Source organism: Pongo pygmaeus, chromosome 3, assembly GCF_028885625.2.
Source record: "Pongo pygmaeus isolate AG05252 chromosome 3, NHGRI_mPonPyg2-v2.0_pri, whole genome shotgun sequence".
In the NCBI taxonomy this organism is placed as follows: domain Eukaryota; kingdom Metazoa; phylum Chordata; class Mammalia; order Primates; family Hominidae; genus Pongo; species Pongo pygmaeus.
In genome coordinates, this window is record NC_072376.2 from 90,726,417 (window position 1) to 90,751,461 (window position 25,045).

The window sequence follows — 25,045 nt, forward strand, 5'->3', positions numbered from 1 at the left end:
TTTTGGTGTCTGCACAGCATCACCACCTGGCAAGTCATCACTCTTGTTTTTTTCTCTCCCAAACTGTAGCTGCTCCCCAGTTAGTTTGACTTTCAGAAGAGAAAAAAGATTTCAAGATATATCAGCAAGAGGGATACTGCTCTTATAAACAAAATGTTACAACAGGTCTCTGGAGGGACGATGTCATTTAAAAAATGGAAATTATTTAGAAGGTGGCTTGTGGGAGATTGAAAAGCCAACATCTCATTGCCCTGTGTCCCAACTTGCTGTATCCACCCAGGAACAGGGAGATGCTAGATCCAGTTTTTGATGTGTGTGTTGCATGCATGCATGTGTGTATCTGTGAGAATGGGATTATAAACGAAATTTCCTTTTCACTACTCCCACAAATACTTTTATTTTTGATTTCTTCTGCCCCTCACCCTCATTTAGAGAGCTCTTCCTTAAAACAGACAACAACAATGAGAAAAGGAAAAAAAAAAGAAAGAAAGAAAATATCTTCCCATGAAAACCTCTTTCACATCTGGCATAATCCTACCTAGAAATTTCAACATTAACAATTTAATGATTATTTTTGCCAGCCTCTCATGAAAATTTTAACAAGGTTTATTGAAAGGAACGGTACTGTTTTTGTTTTTTTTTCATCCCAAGGCAATATTGAACTCAACTAAAGAAGACATAGGTGTGTAAAAACCAACTTCCAAAGCAGGTGAAATGCCAGCAAGAATGCCACTTGTTGTTGTTTTTGTTTTTCCTTTTCTTCCTACATTGTTCTCACTCTATCATTCAGCTTTCTCCCTTAGGCCTTGTGCCAAGACAATAAGGGATGGGAACAGGCTCAGTTGCCCATCCCTCATCTCTGAAGTGTCAACAGATTTCAGAGGTTCCAGCCATGTAGGCCCTGGACTTGACATACTTCAGGTGCTTGTGAATGATGAGTTTTCTTTTCTGCCCTCCCCTTCAGATTATGACAGCAGCACCTCAGCCGTTCCGAGTAGACATTCTCCCAGTAGATGATGGCATGCCTAGAATTGTCACCAACCTGGGACTCCAGTGGCTGGAATACATGGATGGCAAGGTAAGGCCTGCCTCTCTGTCATGTTCACACCACCCAGTTTGGGCTACATCCTTCTTCACGACAATGACTTATGAATAGAACTCCAGTTCAGCTCACCTGTTTATCCCTCCCTAAATAAACTGATTTTCCCAAGATTAGTGAGCTCTATGAGTTTGGTTAGGATAAACTTGTGTAGGATCGGTTACGATTGTGTATAGTTTAAGATGCTCTTTAAAAAGACCCCAAAATATAGTAGGTCAGACTAGATAGAAGTTTATTTATTTTTTTCTCACATATAGGGTGGAAGTAAGTGGGCAGTGCAGGGCTCTACATGAGCACTTAGAGATGTGGATTCCCTCCACCTTATTGTTCTGCCATCACTAAGTGGTTGCTATTGACTCCTGGCCAAACTTCTTCAGAAATTCATCAATATACATTTGGCCCTCGGTATCCACAGGTTCCACATCTGTGGATTCTAACAATTGTGGCTCAAAAATATTTGAAGGATAAAAAATAAGAAATAATACAAATTTTAAAAATATAGTACAACAACTGTTTATATAGCATTTGTGCCACATTAGGTATTATAAGTAATCTTGACTTAAAGTATACAGGAGAAAGTGTATAGGTTATATGCAAGTACTATGCCATTTTATATAAGGGACTTGAGCATCCATGGATTTTGTAATCCTCAGAGAAGCCTAGAACCAATCCCCATAGATACCGAGGGACGACTGTACCAGCATATGGCAAGGAGGAAACAGAAAGAGAGGGGCAAGGAACTCCATATTAAGCAAGTGATACAGAAATTGAATACATCTCTTGCACTCATATTTATTGGCAATAAATTGTTCATATGGCCCAAATGTTGCATGGGAGGCTGGGAAATAGCATCTCTAGCTGGGCAGGCAGAGGCTCAGCTAAAATATTGTTCACTAGAAGAAGAGGAGGGTGGATTTTGGAAAATATCGAGTGTCTACCATAAATGAGAAAGAAGCGGGCCATTTTTGTAGGTAAGTGTGCACAGATGAATTTTACTTTAGACATTACTTTCTCTTTCTCCTAATTTCCAAATTGGTCATTTTAAGATCTATGCCATAATTTTCGCCTAGTAATCATGTCAAGCACTAAATCCACATCCCCACCCAAACATAGTTCTTCAGTTGAGAACTGGTTTCTTGCATTTGTGGGTGGTATTCTTTCTAGGATGTGGCTTGTTTACCATCTCCATGGAGCTGATCAGTTCATTGTATGTGTAGCTGTTGCACTATAGCTTCTAATTGAATTGGGTGGGTTTAAAAAAAATGAATTAAAGTTACTGCCAATTTCCCCTGTGCCCTATTTGATCTTTTTTCCCCACCTTATTCAGAGCAATTCCATTCTCTTCTCAATACTCTCCAATTGGGTTTCTACCCCCTACTCCTACTCTATTGCAGTAACTGTTATTAAAGTCACCCGTGACCTCTATTTTGCCAAATCCAGAGGCCAATTATCTGTCTTTACCTTACTAGACCTAAAAAAATCTTCAATACTGTTGACCACCCTCTTTCTTTGCTCAAACCTTGGCCCTTACTAAATACTTCAATGAATGAATGAATGAAAGTTCAGCCAGTGTATTTGGGCAATATCAGGGTACAGTCTGTTTCTCTTACTCTATTTCAAGTATCATAATCGACTCCTAGAAAGTGGCCACCTTCCCTGTACTGAATTATTCTTTCAAAGTTCCAACTTTCTTTCAAGGCCCAACTCAAATCCCACTGCCTCCAATCCATCCTCCTTCAACTCCAGATGAAATTAATCTTTTTTTCTCTCTCTCTCTTTCTCTTAAAAAGTGTACAGCTGTCTTTTTATGTCTTCCATTATAGCTCTTGCCACATTGACCTTGTGCATGAGCCTTTCTTTCCCTATGAAGTGTGAATACCTCAAGGGCAGAAGTTGGAATGGTTTTCATCCTCATAGCCTCTCCAATCCTGACAGAGCTTTCCATGCAGTAAATACACTCAGTAAATCATTGTTGAACTGAATTAAATCTGAGTCAGAGGGTCTTGTTCCTGCTTTATTCCCACCTCAGGAATTAAATTTAATGGGTTTCTATTCTAGGCAACCAACCTGATCACCAAGAAGGAACTGCTGACCACGGACCCAGACACCGAGGACGCACAGCTTGTCTATGAGATAACGACGGGCCCTAAGCATGGCTTTGTGGAGAACAAGCTGCAGCCTGGCAGAGCTGCTGCCACTTTCACTCAGGGTGGGGACTCTCTGGGGACTAAGAAATGGGAGAAATCTATGCTAATGTCACACTCCTTATCTCCCAGATTCTTCTCACAGCCACTTCCAGCTACTTATGCCCAAGTAACCTCTTTGCAGAGATCTTCTAGTGCCTAACCGTCCAACTTAAGAATTTCATTTCTCCTGATTTTTTTCCCTGTGATGATGAACTACAGCAAAGAAAAATTCACCTTTACCGTGCTGCTTCAACTCCTAAATTGCTCTAAATGTTGGCCAGGTTTTCTGGAAAAGAATGCATGATACTGCTTGGTTTTTTTAAAAAAAACAATAACAACAAGAAAGCAAAAAATAACAAGCAGACATTATGAAAGATCTGTGATCTTGTGTGATTTATTTTTTGTTCTCTAAGGATTATAGACTTTAAGTCTTCAGCCTAGAAATTAAAATCAACATGTATAGGTTGCTCAACAGAAATATTTTCCTTGTTTTGAATCACCTCAAGCAGGCCATGTTAAGCTTGTCAGGCTCCTCTAGACTTTTTTCAGGATTGACTTGACTGGGAGCAGTCATTGCAAAACTGCATCTCAAAATTGATGCTCCATGAATTTTCTTTTTACTCTCTGTCCTCAGTTGTGTGTTTTCTCATCACACCTTTTTAGCTGTGCTTTCTGTGTGGGAAGTTTTAACCCAACCCCAGCTATTCTTATTAGCATATACCTTCCAAAGAACCTTTATTAGAAGGAATTAGGTCTGAGTATGAGGCTATAAACACAGAGGATGGAGTCAGAGACTTTCCTCTGTCAACTCTAGGATTTGCCATCAACATTCACAGACATTTATTGAAGTACTTTTTGTCAGGACCCTGGGATTCTCATTTTATAACAGCATAAGAGATATTTACAATATCTCTGTACTTAAAGACACATCTTTTTTTTCACAGAGCTTCAGGATTTTATTTTAAAATCTGACAGAAACATTTATTTTAACAACTACTATACTTTTGGTGCTTGGGAAAATAAGTTTTGTCTGTAACCCATTAGAAGAATAAACTAGGTATGTTGGTGTGGTAATCTATGAAGCTGTCATTATATCCCTGGGTTAATTCACAGTGAGTCTTTTTTCTCACAGAGGATGTGAACTTGGGGTTGATTCGTTATGTGCTGCACAAGGAGAAGATCCGTGAGATGATGGATAGTTTTCAGTTTCTGGTGAAAGACAGTAAACCCAATGTGGTCAGCGACAATGTCTTCCATATCCAGTGGTCCCTCATCAGCTTTAAGTATACCAGGTACAAATTTTACTGTGCTTTCCTTCTTGAGAAATCAATCAGGCAAGCAGAGGGAGTCAGGATGAAGGATGCTGGGGGGCAGCTCTAGTCACCTGATGATAGTGGTGATGGTGATGATGGCAGTGATAAAAGTAATAATTTCACCAAATATTTTTTGAGTACTGTATGTATTAGGTACTGCACTAGGACTTGACATGCATCATCTTAAATAATACTTGCAATTCTGAGATGAATTCCATTCCTGTCCCCACAGTGGCAAAGTAATAGAGACAGAAACTTGTTTATGTAACTTGTCCACAGTCACATAGCTAATAAGCAGTAAGACCAGGATGTAAGCCCAGTGATCTTAACGATGTGCTCTGCTGCTTCTCAGACAAATGTTTTTTCTTCTGTCTTCAAGTTTTAGAAGAGAGTCTAGTAGAACTGATAGGAAAAATAAAAATAGGCATTCAATTTTGGAAAATAATCACTGGCCCACACTATCAATATCTTCATCTTCCATCTGTATTCTCCTTGTTCCCAAGCCTGTTTTCTCCCCTGGCTTCTTTGGGTTTGGTAGGAATGTATATTTGTAGGGCTAAATGCATGGCTTGATGTGGACAGCCCTTTAAGATGTTTTTCTAATCTGTTGGAGAGTTAGAAAGGCAAACAGAGGGATACTGATTGTTAAAGGTAGTGTGCAAGCATGGTGCTGATTTTATAGGTTAGATTATAACTAGGATTATAATTTATGTGGGGGAAATATTCTTTAAGCCTACATTTCAGAGACTCACTATCCAAGAAATCAACTTCATGAAAATTCAGATAAAAATTGGAACTTGGGGGGAAAAAAGGAAGACTTAAAACCTTGATTTCATGTGCCCCAAATTCAGGCTATTCTACTCTTACACACATTTGGAGAATTAGAGGAAAATTAGAATCAACTTTTACATATGTTTTGCTGTTATTTACCTCTCAATTGTATCGCCTTCAAAATTCAATAAATTCAATAAAATTCATCCCTTTTTCTGGACAACCCTCTAACATTGAATGGACTAAGTGGTATAGACGGTCCCAAAGCTGGCAATGAGGACTGAGCTCTCAGAGGCACTTTCCCTGCTGTCCTCACAGCAACAAGACATGCACCCAGGTCCAGGGGCCATCCTCAGTGATGAAAAACAAAGCCCAGCTCATGCCCTACTTTCTGTGGCCTTTCCAAACCTAGATACTTATTATGAATCAATAGCACATGAATAGTTGGCCTTCTACTTTACAAATGCAGTAGAGATTTTGAGCAGCAAGCTAAATTAATCCTGTCCTTCCCCCATTGTTTTAAAGTTCCGTTTGTCTAAACATCTCTGTTATGTAGGCTTACCTCACATTTTCTTACCTCTGCTTCTGCCCTGACTCCATTACACAGTTCCTGGAGATCTGGTCCAGTCAGTTCCCACCTAAGTCATTGATTGCCTTCAGAGCAGCTTTCTTCCCTAAGAACCCTAAGAACCCACTGACCTACTGTGATTACTCAACCCCAGTAGAGAGAGATTGTTTTTCCTTTCTCTGTGCCCTGAAATCTGAAGTTCATAGCTCCTATGTGCTGTCCATCTCCAAAACTGACTCTCAGCTTGCTTTCAAAGCAGGGAAGACGACATTCTGCATCCACAGCTTCCCTGTTTGTTTGGTGCTCTGATTGTTCAGGTGAACTCATTCCCTCAATTTACAGCCTGGATTCTTAGAGGAACCAAACTTCCTCTTCTCAGACTACCTAATGCCAAGAACCAAATGGAAGAGACAGGCATTAAACAAGCTGTTTTTTCATAACCGTGGGGCATATTTTAAGAGATGCCTTTTTGCATGCTTCCAGCTACAATGTCAGTGAGAAGGCAGGGTCTGTCAGTGTCACGGTGCAGAGGACTGGGAACCTGAACCAATATGCCATCGTCCTGTGTCGTACCAAGCAAGGCACCGCCAGCTCCAGCTCCAGGGTCAGCTCCCAACCTGGGCAACAGGACTACGTAGAGTATGCTGGCCAGGTAGGTGGGGTGGTGGGGTTGGGGGAGTCTCCAGCAAGGGCTGTGACATGGCTGCAAGCAATTGTGGCACTTTCCCACTTCTTACCCAACTTTCCTTTTCATTAGTGTCCTTCTTCAAGTATTAAATAGTTTTCCTATGTTCCCCTCCCATAGTACTTTGTTCTTCACAATCTCTCTAACCTCCATTGAAGTTTTAACTGCCAAAGGGGAAGTTGTTGTCTAGCTTCTCAGTCTTTACATTTTGCTTCATGACAAAAAGAAGTCTCCAAGCATCATGTTCTATACTCAGCTTTGGTATCCCAACCCTTCCTCTCCCCTCACCTTCTTTACCTAAAGGGAGAGAAGAGAGTGTGTAAGGATACTGGTTGGGAAGCCCTTGGGGTAGGCTGGCTGAGATGATGGGAGCTTGGGCTTCGATTATGAAGTGAAGTTAGAGAGAAGCGGATGGATTTGACAGATGAGTGAGAATTGATAGGATTTGGCAGTGGATTGATTAGACAGTGGGGCCAAACGGAAAGATGAATGATGATGCCTCTTACTAGGAAGGGACATATAAGAGGAGCCGGTTTGGCAAGGTTTGGTGCTCTTGACTTTGCTTTGGCTATGTTAGGTATAAATTGCCTTAGAAACAGCAGGCTGACCACTGTATAGATGGGCAGGCCGTGCAGAGAGGAGTCTGGTGTCCAGAGAAAAATTTGCAAGTCTTCTACATACCAGTGGTAATTAAGGGTGGCAATGAGAAAGAAAAAGGAGAGAGTGAAAGCGGAAGAGAAAGGAGGACTTAAATAGTCAACAAATACAGGGCCCCATGTATTTGTCATCTTTTATGGAGGACACAATGTCTGGCACTTAATTTTTTTTTCAAAGCAACTTTATTGTTATCATGGCAACACAGATCTCTGTAAAGAGAAGTGGGCTCTGTTCTTTAATTGAGGCATTTCAGCTGGACTAAGCTAATGTCTCTAATGTCAAATGTAAGTAAGGAATTAGGAAAGAACAGATAAGCTAATGTCTTTCAGCTAAATGATAAGACAGAGGATATTCTTGTGTTTTTCAGGGAAAGACAAAAGACTGTCAGTGTATTCTAGATCTTACATAAAGATCTGTTGAGTGTTTCATTTCACTGGGAGTGTTTTAAAATATGAAGCTTAATAAAACTTAATGTGATTAGTTGATTAGATATATACTAATAATTTTCTGTTTCAGTAAAATTTTTGCAGATTTGTATGTCCCCAGACATTTATGACTGTTTTCTGTACATATTTCAGTTATCTCCATTTACACAAAGTATAGTCCAGGCTCATTTCCTGCAGTTTCAGTTTTGGGCAAGTCCATAGTCATGGTTTCATTTGAAGGTGTTTAATTTCTTTCTTTTTTTTTTAAACAAAGTAAAACCAGAATAAATCCCTATAAGTTCACAATTGTGTGCACGTAAAATAATTTCTCTGTTTTGTACTGGGCTAAATTCATTCACATTTTAATGGCAGAGGGTATAGTCAAAATATCAAGTTAAAATTAGTCTACCTTGTTTATAATGTAATTTTCTATGAATTTAAATTCCATTATTCAGTACACTGGAATTCTATGTCAGTTTTAATTGTGTAAGTAATATGGTGATACTAATGATAATATCTTATGTTTGTTTGGCGCTTTAAAATACACTTAACACCTTCATATACAAGACCTCCTTTAGTCCTCCCAAGAAGTGTATGAGGTAGGAATATTATGATTTTTCTTTAGTTGATGAGGAATCTGATGTTTGTAAAGCTTCATAACCTAATACAGCTTGGAAGTAACAGAACCAGATGTGAGAACAGAACTTCATACTCCAAGGCCAGAGTTCTTCCAGAAAGGGAACTGAGTCATCAAATGATGACTGTTACTGGCCCAAGTGAGTTAATAAGACAGGCTATAAAGAGTTACTACATGTTTTTCTCCAGTCACCAATGGTAGGAGAGATTTTGCTCCTTCATATCCTTATACAATAAAGCAGCCCTCCTGTACAGGTTAAGAATGGGAAGAGGTGGCTGGGTGTTCCAGGTGATGCAGCAGGGAACCAGGGCTGGGAGAACCAGCTACTTCAGTCAGTGCTCTGCCCACTGGACTTGGACGCTCTTTTCCTATGATGCCCTGGGGAAGCAGAGCAGGGGAAGCTGAAGCACAGCTTAACTTCTTGTTGGTTCCTTTGTGATAGGTCCAGTTTGATGAGCGAGAGGACACCAAGTCCTGTACCATTGTCATCAACGATGATGATGTGTTTGAAAATGTTGAGAGTTTCACTGTGGAGCTCAGCATGCCAGCTTATGCCCTGTTAGGGGAATTCACCCAGGCGAAGGTCATTATCAACGATACCGAGGATGAACCCACATTAGAGTTTGACAAGAAGATCTACTGGGTTAACGAGAGTGCTGGTTTTCTGTTTGCACCTATTGAAAGAAAAGGTCTGTTGGTGCCACAGGTGACAAAGAGCTATAATAATTGCTAACATTTATTGAGTTCCTATTATGTGCTGAGCGCTCATCTCATGCATTATCTTAACTCACATGTGTACTTTCCACTTATTAACTCATTTGGTTCCCACAACAACCCTGATGATGATTCTATCCATAGTGACTACCATCAGAAAGCCTCTTTTCTTAATTCGAGTTGTTAGAGATCCCATTTATTCTTAAATTGGACTGGAAGACTGGTTATATTTAGCCTTTTAAATTTTTCATGAATCAGTATTCTTAATCAATCACCCAATCCATAAAATATTTAGTAACCTTGGTCAAGGAGGGAAGTTACAGTTCATAAGGACTGGCTTTCCATCTTATTCTTGGAAGACAGAAATATGCTGAAAAGTTCCCTATGTGACAGTCATATGTAGAACTCAGATGAGAAATAAACTGTGTGTAAGAAATAAAGGGCAATTCTTTTTTGTTTTGTTTTTGACTGATACATAATAATTGTGCATGTTGATAAAAGGGCAATTCTTGAGGAGTTGGAAATAAAAATAAAGATCATATGGAATTATGATTGTGCAAGATTGAAACTTTAAAACACACGGAAATTGGACCCCCATTTGAAGGCTCAACAAGACTGTAAATGATGATGTTGGGTTTCTTTATTAAATCTGCTGACTGGGTATTAGTGTAACAAACACTGTAGATAGCAAAAACCCTTGGTAATGCCACTTGGAAAACAAGCAAGCCTCATTGATTGCTCTGGGCCTCCAAGCCAGGCCCAGAACAGGCTGTCACCAAGAGAAGTGGTAGCCCTAATAAGTAAAGTCATTTGTATAGAGTGGCAGATTTTATTTTGTTTCATCTTTCTCTTTTTAAATAAGCCTGTTTCTCTCTGGGAATTAAAGTATAGAAGTTTATTCAGAAAGGCAGTGAACTGTGCTTATAGCACTACCTTCAGGACACAATTACTTTCCTACTTAAAGTACCAAATATGTGTCTTATCTTTCCACCTGCTGTGGTCTTAGATGGTGGGCAATGAGTCTTGCAAATTAACAGAGCACAAAATTCACAGAATAGGAAATCCATTTTGAGTTGTTTGGTGAAGTATCTGGGGTATATTAAATCCTCAAGTGGTTTATACCACAGGCTCAAAAGAAACTGCAATTCAGGAAGGTTTTATGTCAGAGTTTGAACAGAAATGTGATGGACTGTGTCAGAGGGACCAAGCTCATTAACTTACCAGAGGTTTTAAAATGTGAGAAACACTCATTCAAATGCTTTGATTTTTTGCCATTTGTATTTCAGGAGATGCAAGCAGCATTGTATCTGCAATTTGCTACACAGTCCCTAAGTCAGCTATGGGAAGTAGCCTCTATGCTCTAGAATCAGGCTCTGATTTTAAATCTAGAGGGATGTCTGCTGCGAGTCGTGTGATATTCGGGCCTGGTGTGACCATGTCCACCTGTGATGTCATGCTTATTGATGACAGCGAGTATGAAGAGGAAGAAGAGTTTGAGATTGCCTTGGCAGATGCCTCTGACAATGCCCGCATTGGAAGGGTGGCGACAGCCAAGGTGCTCATTAGTGGTCCCAACGATGCCTCAACTGTGTCCCTGGGCAACACGGCTTTCACTGTCAGTGAGGACGCAGGTAATGGAGAGTGTCTCTGAGTTTCCTTCACCTGTCTCCTGATTCCTTTCTTGAGCAGTTTTCTCCTTAGGTTTCAGAATATCCTGGAGACATTGAGAATGCCATTCCTCAGGAATACCACTGTTGGTCTAAGGCATTATATAATGCTTGGCCAAGACCAAGCATGGAATTTAGTATAGAGAGTTCCATCCACTTTTCTTACTCTGATTTTTTTTTTTATAAATTGTTGTGAGTACATAGTAAGTGTATATATTTATGGATTACATGATATATTTTGATACAGGCATGTAATATATAATAATCACATCAGGATAAATGGGGTATTCATCACCTCAAGCATTTATCCTTTGTGTTATGTACAATCCAATTATACTCTTTTAGTTATTTTAATATGTGCAATTAAATTATTTTGACTATAGTCACCCTGTTGTGCTAGGAAATACTAGGTCTTCTTTCTAACTATTTTGTGTACCCATTAACCACGCCCACTCCCCCCCTCTACCACCATTTCCCACCCCCACTACTCTTCCCATCCTCTGGTAACCATCCTTCTACAACATCGATAGAAGTGAAGGTCCTTATGCTAAGTGAAATAAGCCAGGCACAGAAAGACAAACGTCACATGTTCTCACTTATTTGTGGGAGCTAAAGGTTAAAATCATTGAGGTCATGGAGATAGAGTATAGAAGGCTTGCTCTGGTTCTTGATGGCAGGCAGGGCTGTGGCTTAGAGCCTAGAGCTTCATGGGCTGACCTCTGTGGTCAGGGAGGGCCTGGTGCTGAGCATCTGGGCTTGTGAAAGGGGGGAATGTGATATGTTGAGGATGGAAGTGAAGTATTCAGTGTACTGCTAGCTCCTGAACACTCTCCAAAGTTTCAGTGTCTTCATAAAGTGAAACTTGCTCATTCATGTAAGAGCCCAAAGCGATCAGTGGGCAGGTCACTTTCACATGGTATTTCAGAGACCCAGGCTCCTTTCCCACTTGTGGCTCTACAAAGGTCTTGAAGTCTTCTGTATGCTGCAGGCAGATGTACTGCTGGCAGAGGGGCAACAGCTGTGCTGAGTGTCTCCTGATCTGGGCCAGATCAAGGTCTTTCACCTCTATGAAGGGATTTGGAGGAGCACTGGGAACAGATATTTTTGAGCACTTACCAAATGCCAGGCACCATACCGTGTATGTTCCATGCATTCTCACTTAATCTTCTATGGAAGAGAGAACATTATATAAAAGAGCAAATGGAGGCCTGGAGAGGTTAAGTCAGTCATCAACGATTAAGCAGCTAATATAATGGCAAGGCTAGATTCAAACCCAGACCTTTCTACTATAGCATGTTTCTTTTCCCATACATCAAATGCCCAGCCATAACTACATTGCACCTCACAGCATGTTGGCTAGAAAATGTGGTGATTGAAAATTGTAGGGTTTTCATAAAGCTTTTATCTGCCCTTGATTGTGAAAATAGCTAAATATCCTTAGGACACTACAAAGTATGATGTCACAGTGGACAGGAAGATGAGCTTCATTCCTAAGATGAGTAATAAGCACATGTGGTTTAAGTCATGATATGTGCTTGGGTAAAAGAGAGAAATCAACCCAGTTAGGAACATTTAATTAGAAACATTCAGCTTCAGGCTCCATAGAGTCCCCTAGCTGGGTCCTCCTTAATTGACTATTTTCTGACACATCCCTCAGGCCCCAGGCTCTAAGTTTCTTCTCCCTAAACAGGCTTGAGACGTTTTGCAATAGACCCTTCTCTCTTTAAGTACATTGTTCTCCTGTGAGCAGTCTCCCTTGTGAAGCCACAACAGCCTTCTCCCCTAAGGACTCTCTCCAGCACCATCTCCATGAAGCCCTTCTCTAGGTCTCCTCTTGATCCTAGTGTCAGTGAAAAGACAGGTAGTGACACCTCTAGGCCTTCACCTCAGATGGGCCATGGGAGCATCACTGAAGCTGGATTAGACAAGCTGAAAGGGCTAAAAGCTGCCACTATTGCAGTGAGAGAGAACATCGTTCTGAAAACCTCGCTGATTTTCTGTCTCAAAGTTGACCATTAAAATCTCTATGAATCTTAATTCAGGCACAGTAAAGATTCCAGTTATCCGCCATGGTACTGACCTCTCTACTTTCACATCTGTCTGGTGTGCAACGCGGCCCTCAGACCCAGCTTCTGCCACACCAGGAGTTGACTACGTTCCCAGCTCTCGGAAGGTGGAATTTGGGCCCGGTGTCACTGAACAGGTGCGTTTACAGCAGTCCAGACTCCACAAAGTCGACAGGTTAGTTTGTGAATGTTGTCTTTAGTTTGCTTCCCAAGCTCTCTAAACTCCCCTGGCAATATTCCTATCTTTCCTTTCTTTAAAAACACACATACATAAACCAGAAAGTAAACTTAGGAGGGGATCTTCTAAAACTCTCCTAGTGACATTTTTAGCATCAAATATCCAGTCTTACAGATTCAGGATATAAACTATACTCATTTGATATAAACATCTAAAAACAAACTCCAAGTGGCATGTAATAAAGAGATCATCATGTTATGGATTAGAAAATCTTACTTTAAAACCACCAAAGACAGGCAAGTTGTGACCTTTGCCCTAGTCAAGGTAAATGGGTGTTAGATGGTGGGTCCTCTATAAAATTTGCTTTGATTTCTCTTCTAGTATTGCACCTTGACTATCTTGGATGACACTCAGTATCCGGTAATTGAAGGACTGGAGACATTTGTGGTTTTCCTCAGCTCAGCACAAGGAGCCGAACTGACCAAACCCTTCCAGGCAGTCATTGCAATTAATGACACATTCCAAGATGGTAAGAGATTGGGGATGCCAGCTGGTAGTTCCAAATATATTTCTATTTTTTCTTTAACGTCCACATATGTGACATTGGAACTCATTCACATTTTCATTCAAGAAATATGTGTGTGTATATGTGTACACGTGAACATTTGCACTTTTACATAGCAGAGTATGTAGATGTGAGAGAGAACCATTGATGTCTCCGGTACTCTGCCAGACACAAAGAGATGTATAAGCCTTGGGCCCTGTCCTCAGGAAGCTCAATGTCTCACTGTGGAATCAGACCCTTAAAGAGAGAAATTGGAATAAATTATGATAAATGACCTAATAGTACTATACATCTAGCACTATGGGAGCAGAGGGAACTGAACAGGAACTACAAGTGGGGGAAATTATAGATTTCACCAAGGAGATTATATTTAAGCAGAGTCTTCAGGTGTGATAGGAGTCTATCTAATGCATAATAAAGGAAAACCTATTTCAAGTGGAGAGATATAGTAAATACAATGTATAATGTGTTGAAAGATCCGTATTTGGGGAACAGATCGTTACTTTTGCTTTCAGCATGGGAGGGGGTGAATAGAAGAATGGAATGGAAAGACAGATTGGAGTCAAGTTCTGAGAGGCATTATGATCCAGCCTAAGGACTCTATTAGCAAAGGGTAGCCGTGGATGCTTATAAGCAGAGGAGTGATGTGTTTTTTTTATTTTAGAAAACGAATATTGGCAGTATTGTAGGTGATGTGCAGGGATGAATAGAGGCAGGTATATGAAGAAAATATCAGGCACTGCTGAAGATGTAACCTAAGTAACATGAGGAAAAACAGGAAAGGATGGTTGCTTCTCAGAAGAATTGACGAAATTAGAATTGTCAGAACTTCAGAATCCACTCTGTGGATTCTAGGGTTGGGTGGAGAAGATCAAGTCAAACCTTCCACCTAAAGCAGCAGGACCCTCATTAGCATTCCCAGAGATTGGCCATAGTGCCCATGATTAAACTCCTAGCAGCTGAGAAGTCCTCAAAAAAAGAACAAGAAGTCAAGTCAGATAATCTTTGATGTTTTTATTTATTCTTAAATCATTTATTTCATGTATATAGTAGTAAACAATTCAAATGGCAAAAAGCATATACTATGAAAATTAAATCTTCTTTCTACCCCTATCTCCCAGTCTCCCAGTTCCCCTCACTGGAGACAACCATTTTAACCAGTTTTTTGTGTGTTTATCCTTCAGGAGAAAAAAAAATATATATATATATATATATATATAAAATTATGTGTGTGTGATACACACACACATACAACACACACACACACATGCACACACACACATACATGCATGCATCCAAAATGATGGTAATTTGTTTTAGAGCCAGGTTTATGAAGGCGCAACTTGCATAAATGAAAGTCCATTGTCCTTAGTGTACAGTTCTATGAGTTTTGACAAATGTATACAGTGATATGCTCACTACCACAATCAAGATGTTGAACAGTTCCAACACTCTACAGAATTCTCTCATGCCCCTTTGTCGTCTGTGTCTCCTTAGTCACCAGTCCTGACAACCACTGATCTATTTTCTGGCCCTAAACTTGTGCCTTTTCCAAAATTTCATAAAAATGTAATCATGTAATATCTATGATTTTGCATCTGGTTTCTTTCACTAGAAAATGCATTTGAGATTCATTCATGTTATTGCATATGTGAGTAGTTCATTCCATTTATTGCAGAGTAGCTTTTCATTGTACGGATATACCACCGTTTGTTTACTCACCTATTGAATGACATTTGGGTTGTTCAAGGTTTTGGTGTTTAAATTGCATTGTTTTCCTACTTTTAATGTATTGTTGTAGATTCTGGACAGAGATTTATATTTTGCAAATATTTTATCCAAGTCTGTTGCTTGTCTTTTTGTTCTGTAAACAAACATCCTAAGAGTAATCATTTTTCATTTTGAAGCAGCCTCATTTATCATTTTTCTATTATGGATCATATTTTTAGTGTTATATCTAAGAAACCTTTGCCTAACCCAAGGTAACAAAGATGTTCTCCTATTTTCTTACAGAAGTTTTATAGCTTTAAGTTTTACATTTAGGTCTGTGATTTACAAAACGGTAACTTTTACACCATCAACAAGATTACGACACTTATATTATCTCATGTTGCATGTTACTTCAAAGTTTACAAAGCAATCCATTAAGCCTTATCTCACTTGCTCATAACCCCATGCTCTTTCTTCTGTTTCTATTTAGTGGATAAGGAAACTGAGAATCAGAGGAAATAGGTCACCCAATGTCTAGGATCTAGAGGAACCAGCATGCATTCTCAGACTTTTGACTCCAAGTTCATCCTCCTTGCATTATATACTACATGGTTTTAATTGGTGTAGAAGTAGAATCAGTAGCAATTTTATTTCTTAGTAAAGAAGAAAGTAAAACAGAAAGAAGAAAATTCAGCTATACTTTTTATTCTTGAAATTGTTTCTTATTCTTTTGCATGAAATGACCATTAATTTCCCACTGATGAAGTGGAAAGTGAATACAAAGTCGAAGTCCTGAAATATAATCCTAGCCCCACCACTTCCTAGGTCTTTGGCCTTAGGCCAGAAGCTTAAGGTTACTAAGCCTCATTTTGCTCATCTATAAATAATGAAAATAACTACCTTACAAGATTGTTGTGAGAATTAAATTAGATAAAATATATGAAAATACCTACTGTAATACCTGGCACACAGTGAATTTTATTACATGTTGATTTCTTTTCTTCCTGCCACACCTGGCATTTATCACTCTTACCAACAAGACTCCAGTAACCCGTAGAGTCCTCATTGATCAACACACAAAATTATATTTAAATATTTTTCAGTATTTTATTGATGAGCATTGGGTTTGTCAACTTAGAAAATGGATATGTTAAGCAAAAATTTTCTTTCAGAAAAGCTACAGCTTTTCTTTTTCTTTCACAGAAGCTACAGCAATATGTGTTTAATCAATAACTTATCCCAGAGAAAGAAATCCCGAAACCCGTTTCAGTAACTCAGCATAGCATTCAGCACTTACTTCTTCTGGTTATCTTTCTTCCTAGCAATAACGAACTTTTGTTGAGTCCATTCAGTGTGAACATTCTAGGGTAGAAAGATCTTACATATTATCTCTAATCCTTACAACAGACCTTTAACTTGTGAAACCAAGTTTGAATAATTTGAGTAGGATTACACAGAGAGAAGGTGATGAAGCTGGAGTTAAAATCCAAGTCTGCTCTATCCAAGTCCAGTCTTCTGGTTTCATATCCTACTATGCTGACTCTTCACACTTCAGTTTCAGCTGACCACTGCCCTCTGTATAACAATGCTAACCGTCACTCAAGAGTCTTACAAAGTAAACTCTCAGCCTTCTGCAGTGATCTTAGCTCCTTTCATTCTTTTCCCACTAGGCTGATTTCAGGATCTTAAATCATCTAAGCAGCTCATCTTATAATATTTACCTGTTCTCACCTACCTTTGCTGTGCTGGTACCTGGAATTAGACTCGGGCTTGGGCATGTAATGCTGACTGGGTAACATTAGAAAGTCCTGTAGCTGCTATGGCATCACACTTCTGTGTGTGCATCTGTGGCAAACATACTCATTAACTCATGAAACAGAGGCAGGATTTCTCCTAAATGTCTGACTTAACTATTGCCGGTAAAGAGGCTATTGCATTCCAGGCACTGGCGTTTACATTCACTTCATCAGTTACTAAGAAGATTAGCGAGGTAACAGTGTTTATAGGACATTTTCTATACCTAGCACTGGTGATCAACATGGTATGGGCTACAGAGTAGTGGGGAGCTGAGTCCCATAATCTATTTTAGGATACAAGACTTCCATAAATAAAAAGATAATTGTAGACTGGCCATGAACAGTAAGTGTTCTATGAGCAGTGCTGACAGAAAATGCATTATATCCAATGTGAGCCCATGCGCTATCAGCAGGTAACCTCCATTTCATATTGATGCAGCCCATCAGTGTGGAAAAAGAGGGACCCTGCAGTCAGGGGAAGTTGATTCTCAGAGCCAGTGCTATCACTTCCTGGGGATTATACTGCCTTGTGGGGTTGCTGATAGAATGACATTAAATAATGTGTATGAAAACCTTTAACACAATGCCTGACTTACAACATAAATCCCCTGTGCTAAATCTCTTCCTGAAACTCCCTTGTTGTATATGTCTCTTGCCTCAGTCTCCCACTGGTCTGGGGTCTTCTTAAAGGGAGGGATTGTTTCTGGGCAGGCAATCAGAAGATGTGTCCACTGCCTTTTCTCTTTTTCTCTCTCTTTTTTTTTTTTTTTTTTTTTTTTTTGGCAGATGGATAGAAGTGAGAGTGAATGTCTTGTTAAAGAGGAAAAAAATAGTCTTTTATAGTTCAAGAGGAATTTGGAGTTGATTAATGCATGACCAAACCTAAACATAACCACTTCAGCCTTTAACTTTCTCGTCTGACTTGAGGCCTGTCAGGCCAGCAAGAAAAAACAATCTAAAGCTTCAGATGTCTGCTGGGAGCGGAAAAGCTTTCCTGCTTGTATTGCTTTTTCCCTGGCAACAAGCTTCCTTCTTGTCCTCCTATGCTGGGCACTGTCATTGCCATCCACCTTTTAGCAGCACAGGCCATTTCATGGGTTACAGAGCCCTAACTGGTTAGGCCTAAAGTTGTTAATTTTCCTTTAGGTATAGTGTTCTTTTAAGTGGTGTCATCTGACTTTTCATTTAGTAATGATTAGTAACTATTAAGCTTAGTTCATATGATGGGATGGTTTTATTTTTGCCAGGGCCAACAGTTCTGGAGTCACAGAGAGCTTTCTATACATTGACTTGGAGAATGCTTGGGTGCTTATCACCCCTCCTCTCATTCCCCCACCTCCCCCAATCCCCAAACACACACCTTTCCTTCCTTTCTGGATTGGTGGGGTGTGTCCAGGAGGCAGCCAGGAAATTGGTGATTACAGCTTTAACCCAAAGACTAATTCTGACCAAGGAGGCTTTGACATATGATTCTTTGCATTGTTCATGAATAAATTAATAACCAGCAGTCAACAAAATGTTGACCTCAGAAGGGCAAATACCTTAATACAGAGCAAATGAGTCTTCATATTGAGAATTCTGGAGTTAGGAGGAAAATAGAAACCATAATATATTAATTCCTACCAAACTGTGAGTTCTCACTATAAACCAGATACTATATTGAGTACCATGCATTTATTATCTCATTAAATTCAATTATACCGACAATTCTATATTAGATATTAATATTTCCAATTTATATAGGAAAAATATCCCAAAGTTTGGAAAGTCTAAGTAACTTGTCCTGTGTCACACAACTGGTAAGTAGAAGGGCTGAGATGGAAATTCAGGTCTGTTTCCTCCTAAGTCCTTGTTTTTAAACCATGATTTGACTACGGTCTCATCCTTAAGTCAAAGGAGGATTTGAGTTATAAAAGAAGAGGCATCTAGCGCCTATCTGTAGTCCCAGCTATTTGGGAGGCTGAGGCAGGAGAATTGCTTGAACCCAGGAAGTGGAGGTTGCAGTGAGCTGAGATTGCGCCACTGCACTCCAGCCTGAGCGACAGAGCGAGACTCCGTCTCAAAAAAAAAGAAGAGTCATCTATAGCAGTGGTCACAGACTGGAACCCTCTGGCCATATTTAGTCTGTGGACATGCTTTGTTTGTTCCAAATAGTTTTGGCTTATACAAAATTTCTTTTCACTATTTTATTTGTTTGCTATTTTTGAATTCAGGAGCTATGTCATAAAGATCCACATCTCTGGCTTCATTTGAAAATAAGATCTGGCAACAGAAGACTGAAACTTTTTAAACAGGACCTGCTCTTTCCTTTATACTCATGTCCCCACTCTTTCCTATTGTCTCTCTGGCCCCAAGACCAATGTGAGTGGCCATTTAGCACCAGACTTGCACTGCTGTTTTCCTTACTGTAGCCTTAGGAGGACAGTGAAGGCTTTTGAGTACCCAAATAACGATCAAAATTTTTCTTACAATTATCCCATTTATTGACTTGCATTACCTGCTCATATTTGAGATGGTGACTGCATTTTGAAGTTGCACAAAGATAGGTACAAAATTGATCTGTTCTATTTCATTGGCTGTACACTTATAGTAGAAGCAGTTCCCTTGTCCTGAGAGCAACAACCATGCTTTGGAATCTGCTTGCCACCTGTGATTTGTCAGCCTACCTTGGGCTTTGGTGGAGCTCACCTGCCAAAGTAGCTGCTGAAAGCTGACAAGGACCATGGCCACTGCTTCCCTGTCTTCCACTAACGGTGCCTCTGTCTTTCTGTCTGCCCACCTAGTGCCCAGCATGCAGTTTGCCAAGGATTTGCTCCTAGTGAAGGAGAAGGAGGGTGTCCTGCATGTCCCTATCACTCGGAGTGGAGACCTGAGCTATGAGTCATCAGTGAGGTGCTATACTCAGAGCCATTCCGCTCAGGTCATGGAGGACTTTGAGGAGAGACGAAATGCAGACTCTTCACGGATTACATTTCTCAAAGGGGACAAAGTAAGTGGATTGGTGGTAGCTGAAAGATGAGATTCTCTTCTTGTCTTTATTTGTCTGTAATGAAGTCATTTATATAAATTCCAGAAATTCTCAGAATTTTGTATACTACAGGTGACCCTTGAACAATGCAGGGGATAGGGGTGCCAACTCCCCACACAGTTGAAAATTTGTGTATAACTTTTGAATCATACAAAACTTAACTACTAATAACCTACTGTTGACTGAAAGCCTTACCAATAACATAAATAGTTGATTATCACACATTTTATGTGTCATATGTATCATATACTGCATTCTCACAATAAAATAAACTAGAGAAAAAATGTTATTAAGAAGTGGAATAGTGGATCATCATAAAGGTCTTCATCCTTATTGTCTCCATATTGAATAAGCTGAAGAGAAGGAGGGAGAGGAGTGTCTCACTGTCTCAGGAGTAGAGAGAAAGAAAAAAATCCATATCTAAGTGCACCCATGCAGTTCGAACCTGTGTCATTCAAGGGTTATCCATAATTGATAATATTATTAATGATGTCATCTATTCCTTCTTTGTCTCCCACTTACAATCAAATACACATATCATTGGTTGAGCTGAGTTTAGCTGATGTGTGACATATTTGGAACTTAGCAGAATCAGATGAGTTCTGCTCTTATTACCACCTCTTAATCTCAAACTATGTTAGAGATGAATATACTCCACTAATATTACTTTGAGAGCAGGAGACAGCCCTCTAATACCCGCACCCCTGTCCCAGGGAAACGTATATCCCAGTATAGGACCAAATAGGCAGATGTTGAGCAAATTGAAGTCAGCAGAGTATTCTCTTGACAATGTACATGAAATCTCATGCATAAGCATCTAGAAACTCACCACTAAAGCCAATGGAAAGCAAAAAAAAAAGCAGGGGTTGAAATCCTAGTCTCTGATAAAACAGACTTTAAACCAGCAAAGATCAAAAGAGACAAAGAAGGGTATTATGTGATGGTAAAGGGATCAATGCAACAACATGAGCCAACTTTCTTAAATATATATGCACCCAATACAGGAACACCCAGATTCGCAAAGCAAGTTCTTAGAGACCTACAAAGAGACGTAGACTCCAACAAAATAATGGTGGGAGACTTTAACACCCCACTGTCAATATTAGACAGATCAATGAGACAGAAAATTAACAAGGTTATTTGGGACTTGAACTCAGCTCTGGACCAAGCAGACCTAATAGACATCTACAGAACTCTCCACCCAAAATCAACAGAATATACATTCTTCTCAGTACCACATGGCACTTATTCTAAAGTTGACCACATATTTGGAAGTAAAGCACTCCTCAGCAAATGCAAAAGAACAGAAATCATAACAAACAGTCTCTCAGACCACAGTGCAATCAAATTAGAACTCAGGATTAAGAAACTCACTCAAAACCACACAACTACATGGAAACAGAACAACCTGCTCCTGAATGACTACTGGGTAAATAACAAAATTAAGGCCGAAATAGATAAGTTCTTTGAAACCAATGAGAACAAACACAACATACCAGAATCCCTGGAACACAGCTAAAGCAATGTTTAGAGGGAAATTTATAGCACTAAATGCCCACAGGAGAAAGTGGGAAAGGTCTAAAATCAACACCGTAATATCACAATTAAAAGAACTAGAGAAGCAAGTGCAAACAAATTCAAAAGCTAGCAGAAGACAAGAAATAACTAGGATCAGAACAGAACTGAAGGAGATAGAGACACGAAAAACCCTTCAAAAAAATCAGTGAATCCAGGAGCTGGTTTTTTAAAAAGATTAACCAACTAGATAGACCATTAGCCAGACTAATAAAGAAGGAAAGAGAGAATAATCAAATAGACACAATAAAAATTGATAAAGGGGATATCACCACTGATCCCACAGAAATACAAACTACCATCAAAGAATACTATAAACACCTCTATGCAAATAAACTAGAAAATCTAGAAGAAATGGACAAATGCCTGGACACATACGCCCTCTCAAGACTAAACCGGGAAGTAGTTGAATCCCTGAATAGACCAGTAACAAGTTCTGAAATTGAGGCAGTAATTAATAGCCTACCAACCAAAAAAAGCCCAGGACCAGACGGATTCACAGCCGAATTCTACCAGAGGTACAAAGAAGAGCTGGTACCATTACTTCTGAAACTATTCCAAACAATAGAAAAAGAGGGACTCCTTCCTAATTCATTTTATGAGGCCAGCATCATCCTGATACCTAAATGTGGCAGCAACACAACAAAAAAAATTTCAGGCCAATATCCCTGATGAACATCAATGCGAAAATACTCAATAAAATACTGGCAAACTGAATCCAGCAGCACATCAAAAAGTTTATCCACCACGATCAAGTTGGCTGCATCCCTGGGATGCAAGGCTAGTTCAACATATGCAAATCAATAAACATAATCCATCACATAAACAGAACCAATGACAAAACCCACATGATTATCTAATAGATGCAGAAAAGGCCTTCGACGAACTTCAACAGCCCTTCATGATAAAAACTCTGAATAAACTAGGTATTGATGGAACATATCTCAAAATAAGAAGAGCTATTTATGACAAACCCACAGCCAATATCATATTGAATGGGCAAAAGCTGGAAGTATTCCCTTTGAAAACCTGCACAAGACAAAGATGCCCTCTCTCACCACTCCTATTCAACATAATATTAAATGTTCTGGCTAGGGCAAACAGGCAAGAGAAAGAAATAAATGTTTATTCAAATAGGAAGAGAGGAAGTCAAATTGTCTCTTTTTGCAGATGACATAATTGTATATTTAGAAAACCCCATCGTCTGAGCCCCAAATCTCCTTAAGCTGATAAGGAACTTCAGCAAAGTTTCAGGATACAAAATCAATGTGCAGAAATCACAAGCATTCCTATACAACTATAATAAACAGAGAGCCAAATCATGAGTGAACTCCCATTCACAACTGCTACAAAGAGAATACAATACCTAAGAATACAACTTACAAGGGACGTGAAGGACCTCTTCAAGGAGAACTAAAACCACTGCTCAAGGAAATAAGAGAGGACACAAATGGCAAACTATTCCATGCTCATGGATAAGAAGAATCAATATCATGAAAATGGCCATACTGCCCAAAGTAATTTATAGATTCCTTGCTATCCCCATCAAGCTACCTTTGATATTCTTCACAGAATTAGAAAAAACTACTTTAAATTTCATATGGAACCATAAAAGAGCCCATATAGCCAAGACAATCCTAAGCAAAAAGAACAAAGCTGGAGGCATCACACTACCTGACTTCAAACTATACTACAAGTCTGCAGTAATCAAAACAGCATGGTACTGGTACCAAAAGAGATATATAGACCAATGGAACAGAACAGAGGCCTCAGAAATAATGTCACACATCTACAACCATCTGATTTTTTGACAAATCTGACAAAAATAAGCAATGGGGAAAGGATTCCCTACTTAATAAATGGTGTTGGGAAAACTGGCTAGCCATATGCAGAAAACTGAAACTGGACCCCTTCCTTACACCTTATACAAAAATTAACTCAGGATGGATTGAAGACTTAAATGTAAGACCTAAAACCATAAAAATCCTAGAAGTAAACATAGGCAATACCATTCAGGACAAGGACAAGGCAAGGACATGGGCAAGGACTTCATGACTAAAACACCAAAAACAATGGCAACAAAAGCCAAAATTGACAAATGGGATCTAATTGAACTAAAGAGCTTCTGCACAGCAAAAGAAACTATCATCAGAGTGAATAGGAAACCTACAGAATGGGAGAAAATCTTTGCAATCTATCCATCTGACAAAGGGCTAATATCCAGAATCTATAAGAAACTTAAACAAATTTACAAGGAAAAAACAACCCCATCAAAAAGTAGGCAAAGGATATGAACAGACGCTTCTCAAAAGAAGACATTTATGCAGCCAACAAACAAATGAAAAAAAGCTCATCATCACTGATCATTAGAGAAATGCAAATCAAAACCACAATGAGATACCATCTCATGCCAGTTAGAATGGCGATCATTAAAATGTCAGGAAACAACAGATTCTGGAGAGGATGTGGAGAAATAGGAACACTTTTACACTGTTGGTGGGAGTGTAAATTAGTTCAACCATTGTGGAAGACAGGATGGTGATTCCTCAAGGATCTAGAACCAGAAATATGATTTGGCCCAGTAATACCATTACTGGGTATATACCCAAAGAATTATAAATTATAAATCTTTCTATTATAAAGACACATGCACATATATATTTATTGCAGCACTATTCGCAATAGCAAAAACTTGGAACCAACCCAAATGCCCATCAATGATAGACTGGATGGAGAAACTATGGCACACATACACCACGGAGTATTATGCAGCTATAAAAAAAAAGATGAGTTCATTCCTTTGCAGGGACACGGATGAAGCTGGAAACCATCATTCTCAGCAGACTAACACAGGAACAGAAAACCAAACACTGAATATTCTGACTCATAAGTGAGAGTTGAACAATGAGAACACATGGACCCAGGGAGGGGAACATCACACACCGGGGCCTGTCTGGGTGGTGGGGGGCAAGGGGAGGGATAGCATTAGGAGGAATACCCAATTTAGATGACGGGTTAATGGGTGCAGCAAACCACCATGGCACATATATACCTATGTAACAAACCTGCATGTTCTGCACATGTATCCCAGAACTTAAAGTATAATAATAAAAAAAAAAGAAACTCACCACTAAACATGGCTGCACCAGAATTAAAGTCTGCAACCTCAGTGTATGTCAAAAGTGTGTATTGAATCAGAATCACATTTTCCCCATTTTAAAATCTCAGTTTCAGATGGTTGAGTCAATTGTGTCCCTTGGTTCAAGGAACACATCCTCATTGGTCAATACTAAGCCCTTCTCTTATTTTTGTTTTTTTTATTCATTTTATTTTACCCCTACTCTCCAGCCACATTCTTTTCCCTGCTCATCAATCTATTGTGTTTAATATGTATCTCTTAACTTG

General features: G+C 39.4%; 1 protein-coding gene across 1 annotated transcript in view; it reads left to right on the plus strand.

Moving 5' to 3' along the window:
- The window catches only part of FRAS1 (Fraser extracellular matrix complex subunit 1), a 466,621-nt gene that overhangs the window by 391,370 nt on the left and 50,206 nt on the right, over positions 1 to 25,045 (plus strand). Inside the window, exons 51-59 of the mRNA XM_054485882.2 lie at positions 965 to 1,078; positions 3,158 to 3,308; positions 4,418 to 4,577; positions 6,421 to 6,589; positions 8,784 to 9,030; positions 10,342 to 10,686; positions 12,765 to 12,925; positions 13,348 to 13,495; positions 19,821 to 20,026. Coding sequence (XP_054341857.1) covers positions 965 to 1,078; positions 3,158 to 3,308; positions 4,418 to 4,577; positions 6,421 to 6,589; positions 8,784 to 9,030; positions 10,342 to 10,686; positions 12,765 to 12,925; positions 13,348 to 13,495; positions 19,821 to 20,026 — 1,701 coding nt within the window. The remainder of the gene's footprint in view (positions 1 to 964; positions 1,079 to 3,157; positions 3,309 to 4,417; positions 4,578 to 6,420; positions 6,590 to 8,783; positions 9,031 to 10,341; positions 10,687 to 12,764; positions 12,926 to 13,347; positions 13,496 to 19,820; positions 20,027 to 25,045) is intronic.